A 25,110-nucleotide genomic window follows, 5' to 3' on the forward strand; every position below is an offset into this window, starting at 1 on the left:
TCCGCAAAGCTTTCACTACCTCTTCTCTGTTTACCAAATCATTTTCCCTAACCCTCTCACTTTGCACACCACCTCGACCAAAACACCCTATATCTGCCACTCTATCATCAAACACATTCAACAAACCTTCGAAATACTCACTCCATCTCCTTCTCACATCACCACTACTTGTTATCACCTCCCCATTTGCGCCCTTCACTGAAGTTCCCATTTGTTCCCTTGTCTTACGCACTTTATTTACCTCCTTCCAGAACATCTTTTTATTCTCCCTAAAATTTAATGATACTCTCTCACCCCAACTCTCATTTGCCCTTTTTTTCACCTCTTGCACCTTTCTCTTGACCTCCTGTCTCTTTCTTTTTTACATCTCCCACTCAGTTGCATTTTTTCCCTGCAAAAATCGACCAAATGCCTCTCTCTTCTCTTTCACTAATACTCTTACTTCTTCATCCCACCACTCACTACCCTTTCTAATCAACCCATCTCCCACTCTTCTCATGCCACAAGCATCTTTTGCGCAATCCATCACTGATTCCCTAAATACATCCCATTCCTCCCCCACTCCCCTTACTTCCATTGTTCTCACCTTTTTCCATTCTGTACTCAGTCTCTCCTGGTACTTTTTTTTTTTTTTTTTTTTTTTTTTGCTTTGTCGCTGTCTCCCGCGTTTGCGAGGTAGCGCAAGGAAACAGACGAAAGAAATGGCCCAACCCACCCCCATACACATGCCTTGATTCAATCCACTGACAGCACGACAACCCCGGTATACCACATCACTCCAATTCACTCTATTCTTTGCCCTCCTTTCACCCTCCTGCATGTTCAGGCCCCGATCACACAAAATCTTTTTCACTCCATCTTTCCACCTCCAATTTGGTCTCCCTCTTCTCCTTGTTCCCTCCACCTCCGACACATATATCCTCTTGGTCAGTCTTTCCTCACTCATTCTCTCCATGTGACCAAACCATTTCAAAACACCCTCTTCTGCTCTCTCAACCACGCTCTTTTTATTTCCACACATCTCTCTTACCCTTACGTTACTTACTCGATCAAACCACCTCACACCACACATTGTCCTCAAACATCTCATTTCCAGCACATCCATCCTCCTGCGCACAACTCTATCCATAGTCCACGCCTCGCAACCATACAACATTGTTGGAACCACTATTCCTTCAAACATACCCATTTTTGCTTTCCGAGATAATGTTCTCGACTTCCACACATTCTTCAAGGCCCCCAGAATTTTCGCCCCCTCCCCCACCCTATGATCCACTTCCGCTTCCATGGTTCCATCCGCTGCCAGATCCACTCCTAGATATCTAAAACACTTCACTTCCTCCAGTTTTTCTCCATTCAAACTCACCTCCCAATTGAATTGACCCTCAACCCTACTGTACATAATAACCTTGCTCTTATTCACATTTACTCTTAACTTTCTTCTTTCACACACTTTACCAAACTCAGTCACCAGCTTCTGCAGTTTCTCACATGAATCAGCCACCAGCGCTGTATCATCAGCGAACAACAACTGACTCACTTCCCAAGCTCTCTCATCCCCAACAGACTTCATACTTGCCCCTCTTTCTAAAACTCTTGCATTCACCTCCCTAACAACCCCATCCATAAACAAATTAAACAACCATGGAAACATCACACACCCCTGCCGCAAACCTACATTCACTGAGAACCAATCACTTTCCTCTCTTCCTACACGTACACATGCCTTACATCCTCGATAAAAACTTTTCACTGCTTCTAACAACTTTCCTCCCACACCATATATTCTTAATTCCTTCCACAGAGCATCTCTATCAACTCTATCATATGCCTTCTCCAGATCCATAAATGCTACATACAAATCCATTTGCTTTTCTAAGTATTTCTCACATACATTCTTCAAAGCAAACACCTGATCCACACATCCTCTACCACTTCTGAAACCACACTGCTCTTCCCCAATCTGATGCTCTGTACATGCCTTCACCCTCTCAATCAATACCCTCCCATATAATTTGCCAGGAATACTCAACAAAGTTATACCTCTGTAATTTGAGCACTCACTCTTATCCCCTTTGCCTTTGTACAATGGCACTATGCACGCATTCCGCCAATCCTCAGGCACCTCACCATGAGTCATACATACATTAAATAACCTTACCAACCAGTCAACAATACAGTCACCCCCTTTTTTAATAAATTCCACTGCAATACCATCCAAACCTGCTGCCTTGCCAGCTTTCATCTTCCGCAAAGCTTTTACTACCTCTTCTCTGTTTACCAACTCATTTTCCCTAACCCTCGCACTTTGCACACCACCTCAACCAAAACACCCTATATCTGCCACTCTATCATCAAACACATTCAACAAATCTTCAAAATACTCACTCCATCTCCTTCTCACATCACCACTACTTGTTATCACCTATATATATATATATATATATATATATATATATATATATATAGTGAGTCAGTTGTTGTTCGATGATGATACAGCGCTGGTGGCGGATTCATGTGAGAAACTGCAGAAGCTGGTGACGGAGTTTGGTAGAGTGTGTGGAAGAAGAAAGTTAAGAGTAAATGTGAATAAGAGCAAGGTTATTAGGTACAGTAGGGTTGAGGGTCAAGTCAATTGGGAGGTGAGTTTGAATGGAGAAAAACTGGAGGAAGTGAAGTGTTTTAGATATCTGGGAGTGGATCTGTCAGCGGATGGAACCATGGAAGCGGAAGTGGATCATAGGGTGGGGGAGGGGGCGAAAATTTTGGGAGCCTTGAAAAATGTGTGGAAGTCGAGAACATTATCCCGGAAAGCAAAAATGGGTATGTTTGAAGGAATAGTAGTTCCAACAATGTTGTATGGTTGCGAGGCGTGGGCTATGGATAGAGTTGTGCGCAGGAGGATGGATGTGCTGGAAATGAGATGTTTGAGGACAATGTGTGGTGTGAGGTGGTTTGATCGAGTAAGTAACGTAAGGGTAAGAGAGATGTGTGGAAATAAAAAGAGCGTGGTTGAGAGAGCAGAAGAGGGTGTTTTGAAATGGTTTGGGCACATGGAGAGAATGAGTGAGGAAAGATTGACCAAGAGGATATATGTGTCGGAGGTGGAGGGAACGAGGAGAAGAGGGAGACCAAATTGGAGGTGGAAAGATGGAGTGAAAAGGATTTTGTGTGATCGGGGCCTGAACATGCAGGAGGGTGAAAGGAGGGCAAGGAATAGAGTGAATTGGAGCAATGTGGTATACAGGGGTTGACGTGCTGTCAGTGGATTGAATCAAGGCATGTGAAGCGTCCGGGGTAAACCATGGAAAGCTGTGTAGGTATGTATATTTGCGTGTGTGGACGTGTGTATGTACATGTGTATGGGGGGGTTGGGCCATTTCTTTCGTCTGTTTCCTTGCGCTACCTCGCAAACGCGGGAGACAGCGACAAAGTATAAAAAAAAAAAAAAAAAATATTTATTTATATATATATATATATATATATATATATATATATATATATATATATATATATATATATATACATATATATATATATATGTATCTATTTTCATACTGTTTACCATTTCCCGCGTTAAGAATAGAGGACCTAGCCTTTGAGGGAAGCTGTGATGGCTCTGGCAAAAGATGCTTGGGATGAGAGAGTATCATTAAATTTTAGGGAGAATAAAATGATGTTTTGGAATGAGTTAAATAAAGTGCGTAAGACAAGAGAAGAAATGGGAACATCAGCGAAGGGGGCTAATGGGGAGGTGATAACAAGTAGTGGTGATGTGAGAAGGAGATAAAGTGAGTATTTTGAAGGTTTGTTGAATATGTTTGATGATATAGTAGCAGTATAGGGTGTTTTGATTGAGGTTGTGTGGAAAGTGAGAGGGTTAGGGAGAATGATTTGGTAAACAGGGAGAAGGTTGTAAAAGCTTTTCGGAAGATGAAAGCTGGCAAGGCAGTGCGTTTGGATGGTGTTGCAGTGCAATTATAAAAGGGGGTGACTGTATTGTTGACTGGTTGGCAAGGTTATGTAATGTATGTATGACTCATGGTGAGGTGCCTGAGGATTGGCAGAATGCTTGCATAGTGCCACTGTACAAAGGCAAAGGGGATAAACATGAGTATTCAAATTACAAAGGTATAAGTTTGTTGAGTATTCCTGGGAAATTATATGGTAGGTTATTGATTGAGAGGTTGAAGGCATGTACAGAGCATCAGACTGTGGAAGAGCAGTGTGGTTTCAGAAGTGGTAGAGGATGTGTGGATCATGTGAATTGGAATGATGTGGTATACCAGGGTCGACGTGCTGTCAGTGGATTGAACCAGGGCATGTGAAGCATCTGGGGTAAACCATGAAGTTTTGCGGGGCGTGGATGTGGAAAGGGAGCTGTGGTTTCGGTGCATTATACATACATGACAGCTAGAGACTGAGTGTGAACGAATGTGGCCTTTGTTGTCGTTTCCTAGCACTACTTCGCGCAGATTTGGGGGGAGGCAGTTTTTATTTCATGTGTGGCGGGGTGGTGACGGGAATGAAAAAGGGCAGACTATGAATTATGTACATGTACATATATGTATACGTCTGTCTGTGTATATATTTGTATACGTTTAGATGTATAGGTGTGTATATGTGCGTGTGTGGACGTGTATGTATATACATGTGTATGTGGGTGAGATGGGCCATTCTTTCGTCTGTTTCTTTGCGCTACCTCGCTAACGTGGGAGATAGCGATGAAGTATCATAAATAAATGAATATATAGATATCCCTGTGGATAGGGAGAAAGAATACTTTACGCGCATTCCACGCGTGATGTAAAAGTCAACCTTAGGGGACGTGAGCATGGGGCTAGAAACCCTCCCCTCCTTGTATTTTAAAAGATATATACATAAGTATACGTATGTAAGTAGTAGAGATGGCCAGAGAGCGGTATTCAATTATGTGTTAATTGACAGGCGCGTGAAAGAGAGACTTTTGGATGTTAATGTGGTGAGAGGTGCAACTGGAGGGATGTCTGATCATTATCTTGTGGAAGCGAATGTAAAGATTTGTAGAGGTTTTCAGCAAATAAGAGAAAATGTTGGGATGAAGAGAGTGGTGAGAGTAAGTGAGCATGGGAAGGAAACTTGTGTGAGGAGGTACCAGGAGAGACTGAGTTCATAATGGAAAAAGTTGAGAGCAAAGGACATAAGAGGAGTGGGGGAGGAATGGGATGTATTTAGGGAGGCAGTGATGGCTTGCACAAAAGATGTTTGTACTATGAGAAGTGTGGGAGGTTTGGCAGATTAGAAAGGGTAGTGAGTGGTTGGATGAAGTAAGAATGTTATTGAAAGAGAAAAAGAGAGGCATTTGGGCGATTTTTGCAGGGAAATAGTGCAAATGACTGGGAGATGTATGAAAGAAATTGGCAGGAGGTCAAGAGAATGGTGCAAGAGGTGAAAAAGAGGGCAAATGAGAGTTGGGGTGAGAGAGTATCATTAAATTTTAGGGAGAATAAAAAGATGTTTTGGAAGGAGGTAGATAAAGTTTATAAGACAAGAGAACAAATGGGAACATCGGTGAAGGGGGCTAATGGGGAGGTGATAACAAGTAGTGTTTAGGTCAGAAGATGGAGTGAATATTTTGAAGGTTAGTTGAATGTGTTAGATGATTGAGTGGCAGATATAGGGTGTTTTGGTGTGCGAAGTGAGGGGGTGAGGGAGAATGTTTTGGTAAGCAGAGAAGAGGTAGTGAAACCTTTGCAGAAGATGAAAGCCAGCAAGGCAGTGGGTTTGGATGGTATTGCAGTGGAATTTATTAAAAATAGGGGTGACTGTGTTGTGACTGGTTGGTGAGGATATTTGATGTATGTATGGCCCATGGTGAAGTGCCTGAGGATTGACGGAATGCATGGATAGTGCCACTGTACAAAGGCAAAGGGGATAAACGTGAGTATTCAAATTACAAAGGTATAAGTTTGTTGAGTATTTCTGGGAAATTATATGGTAGGCTCTTGATTGAGAGGTTAAAGACTTGTACAGAGCATCAGATTGGGGAAGAGTAGTGTGGTTTCAGAAGTGCTAAAGGATGTGTGGGTCAGGTTTTTTACAGAGCATCAGATTGGGGAAGAGCAGTGTGGTTTCAGAAGTGCTAAAGGATGTGTGGGTCAGGTTTTTGCTTTGAAATACCTGTGGAAGGTATTAAGAGTATTTGGTGTGGAAGGCAAGTTGCTAGAAGCAGTGAAATGTTTTTATCGAGGATGTAAGGTATGTGTAAAAGTAGGAAGATAGGAAAGAGATTGTTTTCCAGTGAATGTCGGTTTGCGGCAGGGGTGTGTGATGTCTCCATGGTTGTTTAATTTGTTTAAAGATGGGGTTGTTAGGGAGGTGAATGCAAGAATTTTGGAGAGAGGGGCAAGTATGCAGTCTGTTGTGGATGAGAGGGCTTGGGAAGTAAGTCAGATGTTGTCCACTGATGATAGAGCACTGGTAGCTGATTTGGGTGAGAAACTGCAGAAGCTGGTGACTATGTTTGGTAAAGTGTGTGAAAGAAGAAAGCTGAGAGTAAATGTAAATAAGGACAAGGTTATTAGGTTCAGTAGGGTTGAGGGACAAGTCAATTGGGAGGTAAGTTTGAATGGAGAAAAACTTGGAGGAAGTGAAGTGTTTTAGATATCTGGGAGTGGATTTGGCAGTGCATGGAACCATGGAAGCGGAAGTGAGTCACAGCGTGTGGGACGGGGCAAAAGTTCTGAGAGCATTGAAGCATGTGTGGAAGGGGAGAACATTATCTCGGAAAGGAAAAATGGGTATGTGAAGGAATAGTGGTTCCAACAATGTTATATGGTATTGAGGCATGGGCTGTAGATAGGGTTGTTCAGAGGAGGGTGGATGTGTTGGAAATGAGATGTTTGAGGACAATATGTGGTGTGAGGTGTTTTGATCGAGTAAGTAATTATAGGGTAAGAGAGATATGTGGTAATAGAAAGAGTGTGGTTGAGAGAGCAGAAGAGGGTGATTTGAAATGGTTTGGTCACATGGAGAGAATGAATGAGGAAAGATTGACCAAGAGGATATATGTGTCAGAGGTGGGGGGAACAAGGAGAAGTGGGAGACCAAATTGTAGGTGGAAAGATGGAGTGAAAAAGATTTTGAGTGATCAGGGCCTGAACATGCAGGAGGGTGAAAGGCGTGCAAGGAATAGAGTGAATTGGAACGATGTGGTATACTGGGGTCGACGTGCTGTCAATGGATTAAACCAGGGCATGTGAAGCGTCTGGGGTAAACCATGGAAAGTTCTGTGGGGCCTGGATGTGGAAAGGGAGCTGTGGTTTCGGTGTATTATTACTTGACAGCTAGAGACTGAGTGTGAATGAATGTGGCTTTTGTTGTCTTTCTAGCGCTACCTCACGCTCATGAGGGGGGAGGGGGTTGTTATTTCATGTGTGGCAGGGTGGCAATGGGGATGAATAAAGGCAGACAGTGTGAATTATGTACATGGGTATATATGTATATGTCTGTGTATGTATATATATGTATACGTTGAGATGTATAGGTATGGATATTTGCGGGTGTGGACGTGTATGTATATACATGTGTATGTGGGTGGGTTGGGCCACTCTTTCGTCTGTTTCCTTGCACTACCTCGCTAATGCGGGAGACAGCGACAAAGGAAAATAATAAAAAAAAAATATTTTATATGCAGGTGATGAATCCTGATCCCTACCAAGGACTGTGGGGTGGTTCCCGAGATTCTCCCATACAATCTACTCGTGCCAGTGAGAGTGATGTGGTGAATGGAGTATGTTCTTCAGTAGGGAAGTACATTGGTCAACTGGATGAAGTTCTTCAATATTCTTTGCCAGGAGGGAAGCTTGCAGCTTTCTTTGCAGAATCCATTCAGGTATGTATGTTTTTTTTTTTTTTTTTGCTTTGTCACTGTTTCCCGCGTTTGCGAGGTAGCGCAAGGAAACAGACGAAAGAAATGGCCCAACCCACCCCCATACACATGTATATACATACGTCCACACACGCAAATATACATACCTACACAGCTTTCCATGGTTTACCCCAGACGCTTCACATGCCTTGATTCAATCCACTGACAGCACGTCAACCCCGGTATACCACATCGCTCCAATTCACTCTATTCCTTGCCCTCCTTTCACCCTCCTGCATGTTCAGGCCCCGATCACACAAAATCTTTTACACTCCATCTTTCCACCTCCAATTTGGTCTCCCTCTTCTCCTCGTTCCCTCCACCTCCGACACATATATTCTCTTGGTCAGTCTTTCCTCACTCATTCTCTCCATGTGCCCGAACCATTTCAAAACACCCTCTTCTGCTCTCTCAACCACGCTCTTTTTATTTCCACACATCTCTCTTACCCTTATGTTACTTACTCGATCAAACCACCTCACACCACACATTGTCCTCAAACATCTCATTTCCAGCACATCCATCCTCCTGCGCACAACTCTATCCATAGCCCACGCCTCGCAACTATACAACATTGTTGGAACCACTATTCCTTCAAACATACCCATTTTTGCTTTCCGAGATAATGTTCTCGACTTCCACACATTCTTCAAGGCCCCCAGAATTTTCGCCCCCTCCCCCACCCTATGATCCACTTCCGCTTCCATGGTTCCATCCGCTGCCAGATCCACTCCCAGATATCTAAAACACTTCACTTCCTCCAGTTTTTCTCCATTCAAACTCACCTCCCAATTGACTTGACCCTCAACCCTACTGTACCTAATAACCTTGCTCTTATTCACATTTACTCTTAACTTTCTTCTTTCACACACTTTACCAAACTCAGTCACCAGCTTCTGCAGTTTCTCACATGAATCAGCCACCAGCGCTGTATCATCAGCGAACAACAACTGACTCACTTCCCAAGCTCTCTCATCCCCAACAGACTTCATACTTGCCCCTCTTTCCAAAACTCTTGCATTCACCTCCCTAACAACCCCATCCATAAACAAATTAAACAACCATGGAGACATCACACACCCCTGCCGCAAACCTACATTCACTGAGAACCAATCACTTTCCTCTCTTCCTACACGTACACATGCCTTACATCCTCGATAAAAACTTTTCACTGTTTCTAACAACTTGCCTCCCACACCATATATTCTTAATACCTTCCACAGAGCATCTCTATCAACTCTATCATATGCCTTCTCCAGATCCATAAATGCTACATACAAATCCATTTGCTTTTCTAAGTATTTCTCACATACATTCTTCAGAGCAAACACCTGATCCACACATCCTCTACCACTTCTGAAACCACACTGCTCTTCCCCAATCTGATGCTCTGTACATGCCTTCACCCTCTCAATCAATACCCTCCCATATAATTTATCAGGAATACTCAACAGACTTATACCTCTGTAATTTGAGCACTCACTCTTATCCCCTTTACCTTTGTACAATGGCACTATGCACGCATTCCGCCAATCCTCAGGCACCTCACCATGAGTCATACATACATTAAATAACCTTACCAACCAGTCAATAATACAGTCACCCCCTTTTTTAATAAATTCCACTGCAATACCATCGAAACCTGCTGCCTTGCCGGCTTTCATCTTCCGCAAAGCTTTTACTACCTCTTCTCTGTTTACCAAATCATTTTCCCTAACCCTCTCACTTTGCACACCACCTCGACCAAAACACCCTATATCTGCCACTCTATCATCAAACACATTCAACAAACCTTCAAAATACTCACTCCATCTCCTTCTCACATCACCACTACTTGTTATCACCTCCCCATTTGCGCCCTTCACTGAAGTTCCCATTTGCTCCCTTGTCTTACGCACTTTATTTACCTCCTTCCAGAACATCTTTTTATTCTCCCTAAAATTTAATGATACTCTCTCACCCCATGTATGTATGTATGTTATATATATTTTTTTTTTTTTTTAAGGCTCCAGTCACTGACAAAAGTCCTCATCAAGGCTGGGTCTTAGTTGAAATAAAAGAGGTCATTAAAAGGGGAAGAAAAGAGGAAGGAAGGGAATGTGTTTACAAATTTTGGAGTAAGATAGAAACCTGTCTTTTAAAAACTGCCAGGTCATAGTTATTGGGAAAAACACAAGAGGGTAAAGAGTACCAAAGCTTTGAGAATAAGTGAAATAAGCTTTTATCAAAGTGGCCCTCACTCGAGTTGCCACTGGTCACACAGTAATCATGTAATGCAGCAGCCTGTCAAGTATTGCATGGTCTAGCTAGTAGTGGGGTACACATGCAGCCAGCTTTTGGGAACAAAAACCAAAGTACTACCTATAGAAGGGGTAAGTAAACCAACATTGTGGTGTAGGGCAAGTGGGTAAATTTTGAAGTTAGCCTAGGAGGGTTGATAAGCCAGACTGCTTTCAGCTCAACTTTGTCAAGAATGTATGTAGAGCTAGAACCACCCCAGATGTGAGAGCAGTACTCCACACTAGGATGTATCAGTCTTTGGATAAACAATGCAAATGTTTGGAAGAAAAGAAATTTTGACATATAAACAGGACTACCAGTTTCTATATGTATCTTTGATGCCTGTTCATTCTGGGAACTCCCTCTTGGGTGTTGTCATATTAAAAGTCTCCACAGCTGATGAACTCCAGTGCATTTTCTTAATCTAAAGTATCTCTCCCTTAACTGGCCACTGGGAAAAAGAAACTCTAGCAGAGTGTTTCCAAAGGCTTCTCCATAACTTCTTTTTTTTCATTATAATTATATTACTAATTAAATGGTGACATTACAGAAAATTCCCAGTGTAGTGGTCTAAATCTGATGATGATAAGGTAATTGCTTTTATCGTGTGATCTTATTTAAGATTAATTTGATGACCAGGAAATTGCTTTTATCTTATAATCTTATTTTAGATATTAAACCGCTGATTTAATGCTAATTTATTTTGTCTTCATTTTTTTTTTTTTTTTAATTTTCCAAAAGAAGGAACAGAGAAGGGGGCCAGGTGAGGATATTCCCTCAAAGGCCCAGTCCTCTGTTCTTAACGCTACCTCGCTAATGCGGGAAATGGCGAATAGTATGAAAGAAAGAAAGAGAAAATTTTGGCTTCCCTTACAACAACAGATTTTTGTATATGTATCAAACTATACCTTAAAATTAATGTCTTGTAGTTGATATGTACTGGCATGAATTATGCATCATACACCTATCCATCTCTTTTTACCTCATATTTGCTCATCCAATTTTTTTTTCAATTGAGATCTTATATTCATGATGTTAGTGTATACCTTAAAAAGAAAAATTGGACAGGATTGAAAATAGAACTGTAATGCTCTATTAATGACTCTTTTCAAACAAGAAAGAAGAATCAAACCTCAAAAATAGTCTTTTTTTATCAGTCCTTGATTACTATGAAGGATCATTTGATGGATTTAGAGACATACAACTTAACTCCCCATTAAGGCAATTTGAGAAGAAACCCTCTTGGAAACAGTCTTCAACAATTATCAGACAATGAATTCCATTTGTTAAGTATTATCTTCCAAACAGCAATGGGTATTAGTTACCATTCTCATTCTTTAGCTGTCTTAATGTTAGATATACTGTTTATGTTATTTAGTGTCTACCACAAGATTACATTTGGCATTACTGACAGTGATGGCAAGAGATTTGATAACCACAATTTTGACAAATTATATGTTAGTAGGGCTACATCTATACTAAAAGCTAAGAAATATCTCTAGCTCAATAGAATATTGATGTAAAGGGAAAACCCTTGATAAATTTTAATTGCTTTGAGTTATGTCACTTTAATTATTGTTTACACCTATCCAAGTTCAAAATTAAGACCACGTAATGTTGTCCAGAACTTTTTTTTATGTTTTACAGTATTTCATAAATCTTTGAATGTAGAAGGTTAAGAGCATATTGTTTGTAAAGATCATCTACAGTGGAGCTAATGGTGGGAGTGAGCAAGCACATAAAAGATCCACTGGGCTTATCCAGTCCTATGAGGCGTGGTGGGGAGATGCAGTTGAAAGTGAAATACATTGCAAAGGCCTTGCTGATCCCTGGATGACACATGTAAAGTGGCAGTTTTAAACTAATGGGCAGGGGAACTGCAAGTTTGCAAGCTTTGTCATCCGTAATTGTTTGCACCTCTCCAGTTTGACTCTTTAAATAGAATCTAATGGGCATTATGATAATTTTCTCTTGAGAAAATAATATCCATGCTTTTGAAATCTTGAATATTAGCCACTATATTTTTGATATAAACATGATTATTTATATCCTCAAGGTTTAGCTTACTTAATTGAAATTTAATTTTCTTTATCATTATTGTTTCTAAACACTGATAATATCATTATTTTATAGAAATAGTGCTCTGTCATGTTTGTCTGTGAATGTATTGTTCAGACTAAAGCCACTGGACTAAATTTCACTTTGTTTTTTCCCATGAAAACCTAGTTACTATCTGTAGTAAAAGTTTTTTCATTTTAAGGGTGTTGGAGGCACAGTGCAGTTCCCTTTGGGCTACCTGAAGGAAGCATTTGAGCTGGTGCGCTCTAAAGGAGGTCTCTGCATTTCTGATGAAGTAAGCCTTTATACTGTTTGCATGATTTTATGAAATCAGAACATTAGTAGCCATGATGCCTTTGATATATGGAGCTTCAGAACCTGAAGTAACAGGCATGAATGCTAGCTGTAGTATGTGGTATGATAGTGTGTGAGGAGGAAAAGCAGGAACCAATCTGCTTATTATAATAATGTTTATTTACAGACACACATTGAAATTGACAGGGACAGACCTGGAGCTGTATGTACTTGAAATCTCTGAGCTTTTGAGTCTGAAGCTTCATAAAAATGTTGCTCTGTTTAAGTATAGATCACATGCTGCTTTGAGTGGGTTTTGGTATTTATGCATGTGTTGTGGACAGATATACAACTGAGTAGATCATATCATTTATTTTTACATATGCAAATGAACCTTAATGTTTAAGTATATGACTCAAAAGATATTGAGTATTCAGTGTCTTTATTTAACACTTTAACTGACTGTAAATACTGAATGAAGAAGGAAGTCCAACAACTGGCAGAAGATATTTAGGATTCATTGTGTGTGTGTGTGTAATTATCTATTTGTACTGTATACGGTAGGAGTTTTATGCTTATGGGATCCCTTCTCTTGAACATTCTCAACTGTCATACAGATTTTTGCATTCATATATGCTGTCTTTATTAACCATGTCTTCAGTTTTATTCATCCACTGGTCTTATACTTACAAAGCATTTCTTTATATCCTTTTCAACAAGTTTCTGACTTAATCTCGTATCATGTTCTCTGGTTACTTTATCCCTACATATTTCAAAGAACTATTCACTGGTCATGTCAATTATCTGTTTTGAAAACTCAGCACTTGCTATCAAGTCTCCCTTCACTCCTCTCTCTTCCAAGGTGGGCAAGTATTATGCCTCTAGCATTTCCTTATGATTTAGCTATCTTGATTCTGGTACCTCCTTTGGACGTCTGTTTGCTCTTTGTGACTTTTTAGGTGTGCTGAGCAGACCATAGAATGATATTTTTGTTTTGGCCTTATGTAAGGTATGAAGAGCATGCAAAATATTTTCTCATCCAAATACTTGAAAAATCTGTAGCAATATTTACTGGCAGAAAGTATGTCTCTTTAATTATTCTCCTAATGTGGTACTCTGGCAGAATCCTGAAACTGAGTTCCAGCTAGAAGATGATTGTATTGAGACCTTCTTTAACTCAGTCCCAAACTTATTTACAGTTGAATTTCATTGACAGTGTATCACCCTAACTTTGGAGACTGTTTACATCCCCTTGCAAGTTGTTGCAATCCTCACTTTTCACTTCCTTCATGACCTTTTCATCATATGCAAACATATTCAGGTTGGAATCCATGCCTTCAGGCAAGTCATTTACATAGACTATTATTATAAGAATGATTGTCCCAGAACAGAACCCTGAGGTATTTTTCTGGTCACCTTGACCCTTTTGGAGAAGGCTCCTTTTACATGTGAAAATGTTGTTTGGGACCATTAAGTCCTGAATTTAAGCTTTGGCATAAGATGTTAAGTATCATTCATGATGTTTTCATTCAAATTATGTGTTATATTCAGCTCTTGGAGATATTACAGAATATTGTAAATTACTTAAGATTTGATGAAAGAAATAGTTTGTAAGCCTTTTAAAAAATACCCTGCAAGTTTTATATTTTCTTCATAAAATAGATTTGGCTTAAAATCTTGGTATTCATCTTGCTTTCTATTCCTAATAAGAGGGTGGGATCAAAATTTCTTTTACAGACATTAAGTACTGAAATCATGCTTTGACATTATTACTTTTGATATATTTTGTGATAATTTGCTTCATATTACATGCTGTTTTTAGCTCTTAGAAGCATTATATGATATTTTTGCTTATTCTTTAAGGTAGAGAAGTAACTCCTTAAGCTATATTTCATTTTTGAAAGTTTTCTGACAAAAACAACATTTTTGATTAAAGAAAAAAATGTTTAAGCTAATTGTGGGTCATATTTTTCCTGTTGAAAAACACTTAAGACAAAGATGCTGCTTTAGGACCATAAGTCCTGAAATTAATAGTTGTTTAATATCTATGACTAGGTGGAACAAAAAAGTAATGAGGGGATATATGAGAGATTTGGTACAGCAGGGAATGCAAAGGGAATGTATTATGGAGTGGTAAAGTGGATGAAACAAAATCCTTTGTAGTGGTTTGGGATGTATGTGTAGAAAGAATAGAAGATGGGGAGTTTGTGAGAATGTAGGATAGTACAATCAAATAGGTTAGTATGAGAGGAAGACCACCAGTGACATGGGGAATTTGAATGGAGAGCACTGGCAGGAGAAAAATAGAGGGAAGAATGTGTGGAATGGTGTATGTGAGGAAGGCATGCAAAGACAGGGATAAGAGGAGACTTTTGCCATGTCTACCCTTTTGATGGGAGTTCCTATAGGGAATGGGTCTTAGAGGTATATACAACATCCATTATATTTTGCTTCATATTATGTACTATGTGACACCTTTAGGAAGTATTATTGAAAAACTAAGTTATCATTTAAGGTAAAGGAGTCCTCTAATTAAATTATATTCTAATTTTGATGAAAATAGTTTTTAGCTAGAAAGATACACAGAATATTAACTTGCAATTTTAGTTGTTTTTCTCCAAAATATATTTCCTATAAAGTCTGTGTACATGAAACTTCTCAAGAATAAGAATCTGAGGGGCTGAAATGTTCTGTCTCTATACCTATATCTCTGATGCCTATTCCCACCTGGACCTTCCTTAAGTAGGTGGCCATGACAATAGAGTCTTAATAACTAGTGAACTCCAGTGCTGCTTCTTAGCCTTTAGTGCCTCACCCTTAACAGGCCACTGGCAGAGGTAACTCTAGCATAATGTTTGCAGAGGGTCCTACATAATTTCCTAGCGACTACTTCTACCCAGTGCTCCTGCCAATTGTTCCCACCTACTACTTCTACCTCATGTTTCTGTCTAATGCTCCTGTCTAAATATTCCTAACTACTGCTTCTATCTATTACATTTAACATTTTGCTAAAAGCCATGGCTAGTGCATAATGCTCATCATAGGAAACTCTAGTGTTAAGAAGAATGAGCTATGTGAGTCAAGTGTTGTCACATTTTTTTTATGATGAGAAGAAATTATATGTTTGTGGACAGAATGCCATTGGACCATGTGTGGGTAATGCAGAAGGGAAAGACAGCTAACTGGGTAAGAGGAGTGGAATTTGATAACCGCTAAAGTAGTAGCCATCACTAACCTTCATGATACATAGGCAGGTAGTACTGGTAATATACCTCCCTGCTTGTTGACTGCCTACCAACTACCACCTACCAAAATGGAAAGTTGGAGATGTTCTTCTAGGAATATTAAGAAAAGTGCTGAAATCGAGCTTTGAAATATTTACATGATTAAGACATATCATGATGATTTACCTCATATTACCTGCTATCTGTAGGCCCAAAGAAGCACATATATGCAAGGTAAAGAAACCTTTCAAGAAGTTACTTTTCAGTTTTAAGGCAAATCAATTTTGGTGAAAAAAAATACACTGAACCTACCAGTACTTCTTTAATTTTTTCTAAAAAGAATTACATTTTCTTTTAAACTCAGTTTTTAATGATTCTTAATCTTTTGCAATATGTTATGCACTTTCTGCCACCCTTAGGAAGTAGTATAGTATTTTTTATTATTTGAGGTAGAGAAGCCTCTCATTAAGTTACTCAGTATTCCATTTTTGAAAGAAAGTTTTTTGGCTAAAGAAATACCCTTAACTCTTTATTACCAGCAAATTTTGTCATTTTTCTTCAAAAACTAGATATGCTTTAAAATCTTATGACTTGACATTTCATGTGAATAAGATTCTGGGAATGAAATGTTCTTTTATAAACATTAAGTAATCTTCAGAATGAATGCTTGTTTGATATATTTGATAATTTGCTTTATATTCTTCACTAAATAACCTTCAGAATGAATACTTGTTTGATATATTTGATAATTTGCTCCATATTCTTCACTATCTGTCAGTCCTAGGAAGCATTACTGAATATTTTCAAATTTTTTTAAGGTAAGAAAAGAAAGTCTTATATCAATATATATTTTATTTTTGAAGCAAAAAGATTTTTGGTGTAATAAGTACTATTTTTTGTCCTTTTTTTCTGAAAAATAGATTTGTTTTAAACTCTCACTGTTCATTTTCATATTGAATGAAATTCTGGGTTGAAAATTTGTTGAAGGACCATTATGTCTTGAAATTATGCTTTGAAATAATTATTCAAATTTATTTATTATACTTTGTCGCTGTCTCCCGCGTTAGTAAGGTAGTGCAAGGAAACAGATGAAAGAATGGCCCAACCCACCCACATACACGTGTATATACATACACGTCCACACACGCACATATACATACCGATACATCTCAACATATACATATATATATACACACCCAGACATATACATATATACACATGTACATAATTCATACTGTCTGCCCTTATTCATTCCCATTGCCACCCCGCCACACATGAAATAACAATCCCCTCCCCCTGCATGTGTGTGAGGTAGTGCTAGGAAAAGACAACAAAGGCCACATTCGTTCACACTAAGTCTCTAGTTGTCATGTACAATGCACCGAAACTACAGCTCCCTTTCCACATCCAGGCCCCACAGAACTTTCCATGGTTTACTTCAGATGCTTCACATGCCCTGTTCAATCCATTGACAGCACGTTGACCCCGGTATACCACATCGTTCCAATTCACTCTATTCCTTGCACGCCTTTCACCCACCTGCATGTTCAGGCCCCGATCACTCAAAATCTTTTTCACTCCATCTTTCCACCCCAATTTGGTCTCCCACTTCTCCTCGTTCCCTCCACCTCTGACACATATATCCTCTTTGTCAATCTTTCCTCACTCATTCTCTCCATGTGACCAAGCCATTTCAAAACACACTCTTCTGCTCTCTCAACCACACTCTTTTTATTACCACACATCTCTCTTACCCTTTCATTACATATTCAATCAAACCACCTCACACCACATATTGTCCTCAAACATCTCATTTCCAGCACATCCACCCTCCTCTGCACAACTCTATCTATAGCCCATGCCTCTCAACCATGTATCATTGTTGGAACCACTATTCCTTGAAACATACCCATTTTTGCTTAACAAGATAACATTCTCGCCTTCCACACATTCTTCATCTCACCCAGAACTTTTGCCCCCTCCCCCACCCTATGACTCACTTCCGCTTCCATGGTTCCCTCCGCTGCCAAATTCACTCCCACATATCTAAAACACTCCACTTCCTCCAGTTTTTTCTCCATTCAAACTTACCTCCCAATTGACTTGTCCATGAATCCTACTGTACCTTATAACCTTGCTCTTATTCACATTTACTCTCAGCTTTCTTCTTTCACACACTTTACCAAACTCAGTCACCAGCTTCTGCAGTTTCTCACCTGAATCAGCCACCGGCGCTGTTTCATCAGCGAACAACAACTGACTCACTTCCCAAGCTCTTTCATCCACAACAGACTGCATACTTGCCCCTCTTTCCAAAACTCTTGCTTTCGCCTGCCTAACAACCCCATGCATAAACAAATTAAACAACCTTGGGGACATCATGCACCCGTGCTGCAAACCAACATTCACTGAGAACCAAATCACTTTCCTCTCTTCCTATACTTACACATGCCTTACATCGTCGATAAAAACATTTCACTGCTTTTAACAACTTGCCTCCCACACCATATATTCGTAATACCTTCCACAGAGCATCTCAATCAACTCTATCATATGCCTTCTCCAGATCCATAAATGCTACATACAAATCCATTTGCTTTTCTAAGTATTTCTCACATACATTCTTCAAAGCAAACACCTGATCCACACATCCTCTACCACCTCTGAAACCACACTGGTCTTCCCCAATCTGATGCTCTGTACATGCCTTCACCCTCTCAATCAATACCCTCCCATATAATTTCCCAGGAATAATCAACAAACTTATACCTCTGTGATTTTAGCATTCACTTTTATCCCCTTTGCCTTTGTACAGTGGCACTATGCAAGCATTCCACCAATCCTCAGGCACCTCACCATGAGTCATACATACATTAAATAACCTCACCAACCAGTCAACAGTACAGTCACCCCCTTTTTTAATGAATTCCACTCCAATACCATCCAAACCCGCTGCCTTGCCGGCTTTCATCTTCCACAAAGCTTTTACTACCTCTTCTCTGTTAACCAAATCATTCTCCCTAACCCTCTCACTTTGCACACCACCTCATCCAAAACACCCTATATCTGCCACTCTGTCATCAAACACATTCAACAAACCTTCAAAATACTCACTCCATCTCCTTCTCACATCACCACTACTTGTTATCACCTCCCCATTTGCCCCCATCACTGATGTTCCCATTCGTTCCCATGTCTTATGCACTTTATTTACCTCCTTCCAAAACATCTTTTTATTCTCCCCAAAATTTAATGATACTCTCACCCCAACTCTCATTTGCCCTCTTTTTCGCCTCTTGCACTTTTCTCTCGACTTGCCTCTTTCTTTTATACATCTTATACATCTCCCTGTCATTTGCATTATTTCCCTGCAAAAATTGTCCAAATGCTTCTCTCTTCTCTTTCACTAATAATCTTACATTTTCATCCCACCACTCACTACCCTATCTAATCTGCCCACCTCTCACACTTCTCATGCCACAAGCATCTTTTGCGCAAGCCGTCACTGCTTCCCTAAAATTTTCCCATTCCTCCCCAACTCCCCTTACATAGTTTGTTCTCACCTTTTTCCATTCTGTACTCAGTCTCTCCTCCCGGTACATCCTCACACAAGTCTCCTTCCCAAGCTCACTTACTCTCGCCACTCTCTTCACCCCAACATTCTCTCTTGTTTTCTGAAAACCTCTACAAATCTTCATTTTCGCCTCCACAAGATAATGATCAGACATCCCTCCAGATGCATCTCTCAGTACATTAACATCCAAAAGTCTCTATTTCGCACACCTATCAATTAGGCTATCTCTCCTACCAGCATACGTATACATATGTATATCTCTCTTTTTAAACCAGGTATTCCCTATCACCAGTCCTTTTTCAGCACATAAATCTACAAGCTCTTCACCATTTCCATTTACAACACTGAATGCCCCATGTACACCAATTATTCCCTCAACTGCCACATTACTCACCTTTGCATTGAAATCACCCATCACTGTAACCTGGCTTAATATCATTCATAAAAGAGAATGAGTGAGGAAAGATTGACAAAGAGGATATGTGTCAGAGGTTGAGGGAATGAGGAGAAGTGGGAGCCCAAATTGGAGGTGGAAGGATGGAGTGAAAAAGATTTAGAGCGATCGGGGCTTGGACATACATGAGGGTGATGGACATGTAAGGAATGGAGTGAATTGGAATGATGTGGTATACTGGGATCGACGTGCTGTCAATGGATTGAATCAGGGCATGTGAAGCATCTGGGGTAAATCATGGAAAGTTTTGCAGGGTGTAGATGTGGAAAGGGAGCTGTGATTTTGGTGCATTACACATTACAGCTAGAGACTGAGTGTGAACGAATGTGGCCTTTGTTGTCTTTTCCTAGCACTATCTTGTGCACGCGCAGGGGGTGGGTGGTGCTATTTCATGTGCTGTGGGGTGGTGATGGGAATGGATGAAGGCAGCAAGTTATGTATATGTGCGTGTATGGGCGTTTATGTACATACATGTGTATGTGAGTGGGTTGGGCCATTCTTTTGTCTGTTTACTTGAGCTGACACAGGAGATGCGACTAAGTATAATAAATATATATAAATAGCTTTTTCATTTGTATTATGTACCATCAGGTCAGGCCTAGGAAGTATTTGGGGTAATTTAGGTTATAATAAAGGGTAAGGAAGCTTCTCTTTAAGTTATATTCCAAGTTTGAAAGAAGAGTTTATTTAGACTGAAAAATTCCCAGAACTACCTGTAATTTTAATATTTTTTCTTGAATAACAGATGTGGTTTAAAATATCTGTATACATGGAACTTTTCATGATGAATAAGATTCTGGGGTTAGTATCATCTTTTAAGAACATTGAATACTGCAATCAGGATTAAAAATTATTGCATATTATATTTTTTCCATATTACTAGCCATATGTCTGCTCTAGGAAGCTTTATAGAGTATGTTGGGTTATTACTTAAGGTAAAAAAGCCTTTCATTGATTTTACTTTAATCTTGAAATGTAGTGTTTTATGATGCAAAAGATACCTGAACTACCTGCCTACTTTATCAAACCACCTCACACCACATATTGTCCTCAAACATTTCATTCCTAGTGCATACACCCTCCTATAAACAGAATTATCTAAAGCCCATGCCTCGCATGCACATGATATTGTTGGGACTACCATACCTTCAAATATACCCATTTTTCCCCTTCCATGTAATGATCTCTCTTTCCACTCACCCTCAGCGTTCCCAGAATCTTTGCCCCCTCACCCACCTTATGACTTACTTCAGCTTCAGTGGTTTCATTAACTGCTGTGTCCACTCCCAGGTATCTGAAACACCACTTCCTCCAAGTTTTTTCCATACAGTCTCACATCCCAGCTAACTTCTCCCTCTACCCTGCTAAACCGAATAATCTTGCTTTTAGTCACATTTGCTCTCAACTTCCTCCTTTCAGACACACTCCAAACTGGGTTTCCAGTTTCAGCAGTTTCTTGTCAAGTCTGCCACCAGTAGTGTATTATCAGTAAACAGTAACTTTCTCACTTCCCAGGCCCTTTCATCCCCTACGAACTGCATACTTATCCCTCTCCAAGACTTTTGCAGTTACCTCCCTATTCACCCAATTGATAAACAAATTAAACAACCATGGTGGCATCACACACCCCAGTGACAGACCAACTCTCCTCTTTTCCTACCCACACATGACTTATACCCATGACAAAAACTTCTCACTGCTTATAGCAGATTTCATATCATACCATGTATTCACAATGCATCTCTTATCATCCCTGTCATATGCTTTCTTCAGATCCAGAATGCCACATACAAATCCTTGTTTCACTCAGTATTTTTTACACATATTCTTTAAAGCAAACAACTGAGCCAGACATCCTTTACCACTTCTGAAAGTACACTGCTCCTGTAATGTTCTGTACATGCCTTCACCATCTCAGTCACTCCTCTTCCATACAACTTACTGGGTACTCTAGTTTGAACACTCACCTTTATCACCCTTGCCTCGATACGGTGGTGCTATATATGCATTTATTCAATCTTCAGTCATATCCCACCGATCCATATATACATTGAAAAATCTTAACTAGAAAATCAACAGCATAGTCACCCTGTTTCTTAATAAATTCAGCTGCGATATCCACTCCAGCTTTTCATCTTAAGTAGAGCTCTCTTTATCTCTTCTCTCTTCACCAAACCACTTTCTGTAACTCTCTTACATCACATACCACCCTGATCCAGACACCCTACATCTGCCACCCTTCATCAAACATATTCATCAGTCCTTCAAAATGCTCATTTCATCACTATGTGTTACCACTTCCTCTTTTGCTTCCTTCTCCAATGTTCCTATTTGTTCTCTCATTTTTATCACATTGTTAATTCCCTCCAACACAACTTATTCTTCCTAAAGTTTACTGATACCCACTCACTCCAACTACCTTTTGTCTTTTTCAACCTCTTGACTCCTGTTGCTTTCTCTTATACATCCCTCAATCATTTGCACTCCCTTGTAAGTACTGGCCAAACACCTTTCTTTTCTTTTTCTTTCACAACTGTACTTCATCTCTTCTCATGGTTTGCATTCCACACACATCTCTAATGTATGCCAGTACTGCTTCCCTATACTTTCCTCTTCTCATCTGTTCCCATTGCTTCATTTTCTGGCACCTTTTGCCATTCTACACTCAGTCCTTCCTGGTATTTCTTTACAAAAGTCTCTTTTCCAAGCTCTTTTACTCTCAACACTCTATTCTCACCAATTTTGTTTCCTATTTTCAGTTTATATTATGTACTATCTCTCAGCCCTACGAAGTGTTATAAAATATTTTACATGATCATTGTGTTATTTTTCAGCTCTAGGGAGTATTATAGAATATTTTAAATTATCATTTGAAGTAAGATATGCTTTCATTAAGTTATATTCCAGGTTTGACAGCAAAAGTGCTTTTAGGCTGAAAATACCTGGAACTTCCACTTTTTGTCATTATTCTTCAATATTTGATCAGGAAGTTGATGTTTAATGAAAGGCTTTGTATAATTCCATAAAAAGTACTTATCTTTTCTTTCTCTCTCTCTCATTAGCCTCTTTATATTTCAGTTGAAATCCAGCCATGGTGTGGACTTTTGTCCTTGACTGGAGCCTCCATCATTAAAAATATGAGAATTCATTGAATGTAAGAACAGTACACACACTACTTGTTTATTTATAACATGAGCATAAAAGAAACATTAAACATTTCTAAATAATGGTTGTAATTAATGTATGCAATTTTCACATTTGTACATCACTGTTACAGGTACAGTCTGGTTTTGGTCGCACAGGGGAACACTTCTGGGGTTTTGAGGGGCATGGAGTTGTTCCTGATATTGTGACCATGGCCAAAGGTATTGGCAATGGATTTCCACTTGCTGCAGTTGTTACAACACCTTCAGTTGCCAAAACCATGTCACAGGCCCTGCATTTTAATACATTTGGTGGTAATCCAGTTGCTTCAGCAGTTGGTTTAGCTGTTCTAGAGGTAGGGTTTTACTTTGAACATAGATACTGAAACTTTCAGTGCTTAAAAATCCTACAAACTGTTTAAAAGCCAGATAGTACCCTTTTTGATCAAAATCATCAAAGATTCCAATTAGTGAAATTCCTTGTATATCAAAGCACCAAAAATATAACTAAACACACACATCTAGTTTTGGATAATAAGACATCTTTCCAGTTAAATTATTAACTCCATCAAACTTATTGCAAAGTACATGTAGCTAACATTTAACGGGTTTTGCAAGTAAAATTTTCTGGTAAATTAGTTACTCCATCAAAATTTATTGCAAAGTAGCTAACATTATTGGATGTTGTATGTAAGATATTTCAACAAGCTAATGGTTACTGATACTGTTGCAGGCATTGGAAGAAAATGAAATACAGCGGAATTGCTCTGAAGTTGGAACATATTTCTTACAGAACCTGGCGAAACTTCGGTAATCATCATTATTGTTTATTTTTTTTTATTATACTTTGTCGCTGTCTCCCGCGTTTGCGAGGTAGCGCAAGGAAACAGACGAAAGAAATGGCCCAACCCCCCCCATACACATGTATATACATACGTCCACACACGCAAATATACATACCTACACAGCTTTCCATGGTTTACCCCAGATGCTTCACATGCCTTGATTCAATCCACTGACAGCACGTCAACCCCGGTATACCACATCGCTCCAATTCACTCTATTCCTTGCCCTCCTTTCACCCTCCTGCATGTTCAGGCCCCGATCACACAAAATCTTTTTCACTCCATCTTTCCACCTCCAATTTGGTCTCCCTCTTCTCCTCGTTCCCTCCACCTCCGACACATATATCCTCTTGGTCAATCTTTCCTCACTCATCCTCTCCATGTGCCCAAACCACTTCAAAACACCCTCTTCTGCTCTCTCAACCACGCTCTTTTTATTTCCACACATCTCTCTTACCCTTACGTTACTCACTCGATCAAACCACCTCACACCATACATTGTCCTCAAACATCTCATTTCCAGCACATCCATCCTCCTGCGCACAACTCTATCCATAGCCCACGCCTCGCAACCATACAACATTGTTGGAACCACTATTCCTTCAAACATACCCATTTTTGCTTTCCGAGATAATGTTCTCGACTTCCACACATTCTTCAAGGCCCCCAGAATTTTTGCCCCCTCCCCCACCCTATGGTCCACTTCCGCTTCCATGGTTCCATCCGCTGCCAGATCCACTCCCAGATATCTAAAACACTTCACTTCCTCCAGTTTTTCTCCATTCAAACTCACCTCCCAATTGACTTGACCCTCAACCCTACTGTACCTAATAACCTTGCTCTTATTCACATTCACTCTTAACTTTCTTCTTCCACTCTTCTTCCACACACTTTACCAAACTCAGTCACCAGCTTCTGCAGTTTCTCGCATGAATTAGCCACCAGCGCTGTATCATCAGCGAACAACAACCGACTCACTTCCCAAGCTCTCTCATCCCCAACAGACTTCATACTTGCCCCTCTTTCCAAAACTCTTGCATTTACCTCCCTAACAACCCCATCCATAAACAAATTAAACAACCATGGAGACTTCACACACCCCTGCCGCAAACCTACATTCACTGAGAACCAATCACTTTCCTCTCTTCCTACACGTACACATGCCTTACATCCTCGATAAAAACTTTTCACTGCTTCTAACAACTTTCCTCCCACACCATATATTCTTAATACCTTCCACAGAGCATCTCTATCAACTCTATCATATGCCTTCTCCAGATCCATAAATGCTACATACAAATCCATTTGCTTTTCTAAGTATTTCTCACA

At 39.8% G+C, this 25,110-nt stretch overlaps 1 protein-coding gene across 2 annotated transcripts in view; it reads left to right on the forward strand.

Annotated features, from left to right (window-relative positions):
* LOC139749115 (alanine--glyoxylate aminotransferase 2, mitochondrial) overlaps positions 1 to 25,110 on the forward strand; it is a 136,264-nt gene that overhangs the window by 87,897 nt on the left and 23,257 nt on the right. For both annotated transcript variants that reach the window (XM_071662707.1, XM_071662708.1), the window contains 4 exons: positions 7,676 to 7,873; positions 12,450 to 12,542; positions 23,071 to 23,292; positions 23,670 to 23,746. In XM_071662707.1, coding sequence (XP_071518808.1) covers positions 7,676 to 7,873; positions 12,450 to 12,542; positions 23,071 to 23,292; positions 23,670 to 23,746 — 590 coding nt within the window. The remainder of the gene's footprint in view (positions 1 to 7,675; positions 7,874 to 12,449; positions 12,543 to 23,070; positions 23,293 to 23,669; positions 23,747 to 25,110) is intronic.

This window comes from Panulirus ornatus, chromosome 6 (genome assembly GCF_036320965.1).
Source record: "Panulirus ornatus isolate Po-2019 chromosome 6, ASM3632096v1, whole genome shotgun sequence".
NCBI classification, from domain to species: Eukaryota; Metazoa; Arthropoda; class Malacostraca; order Decapoda; family Palinuridae; genus Panulirus; species Panulirus ornatus.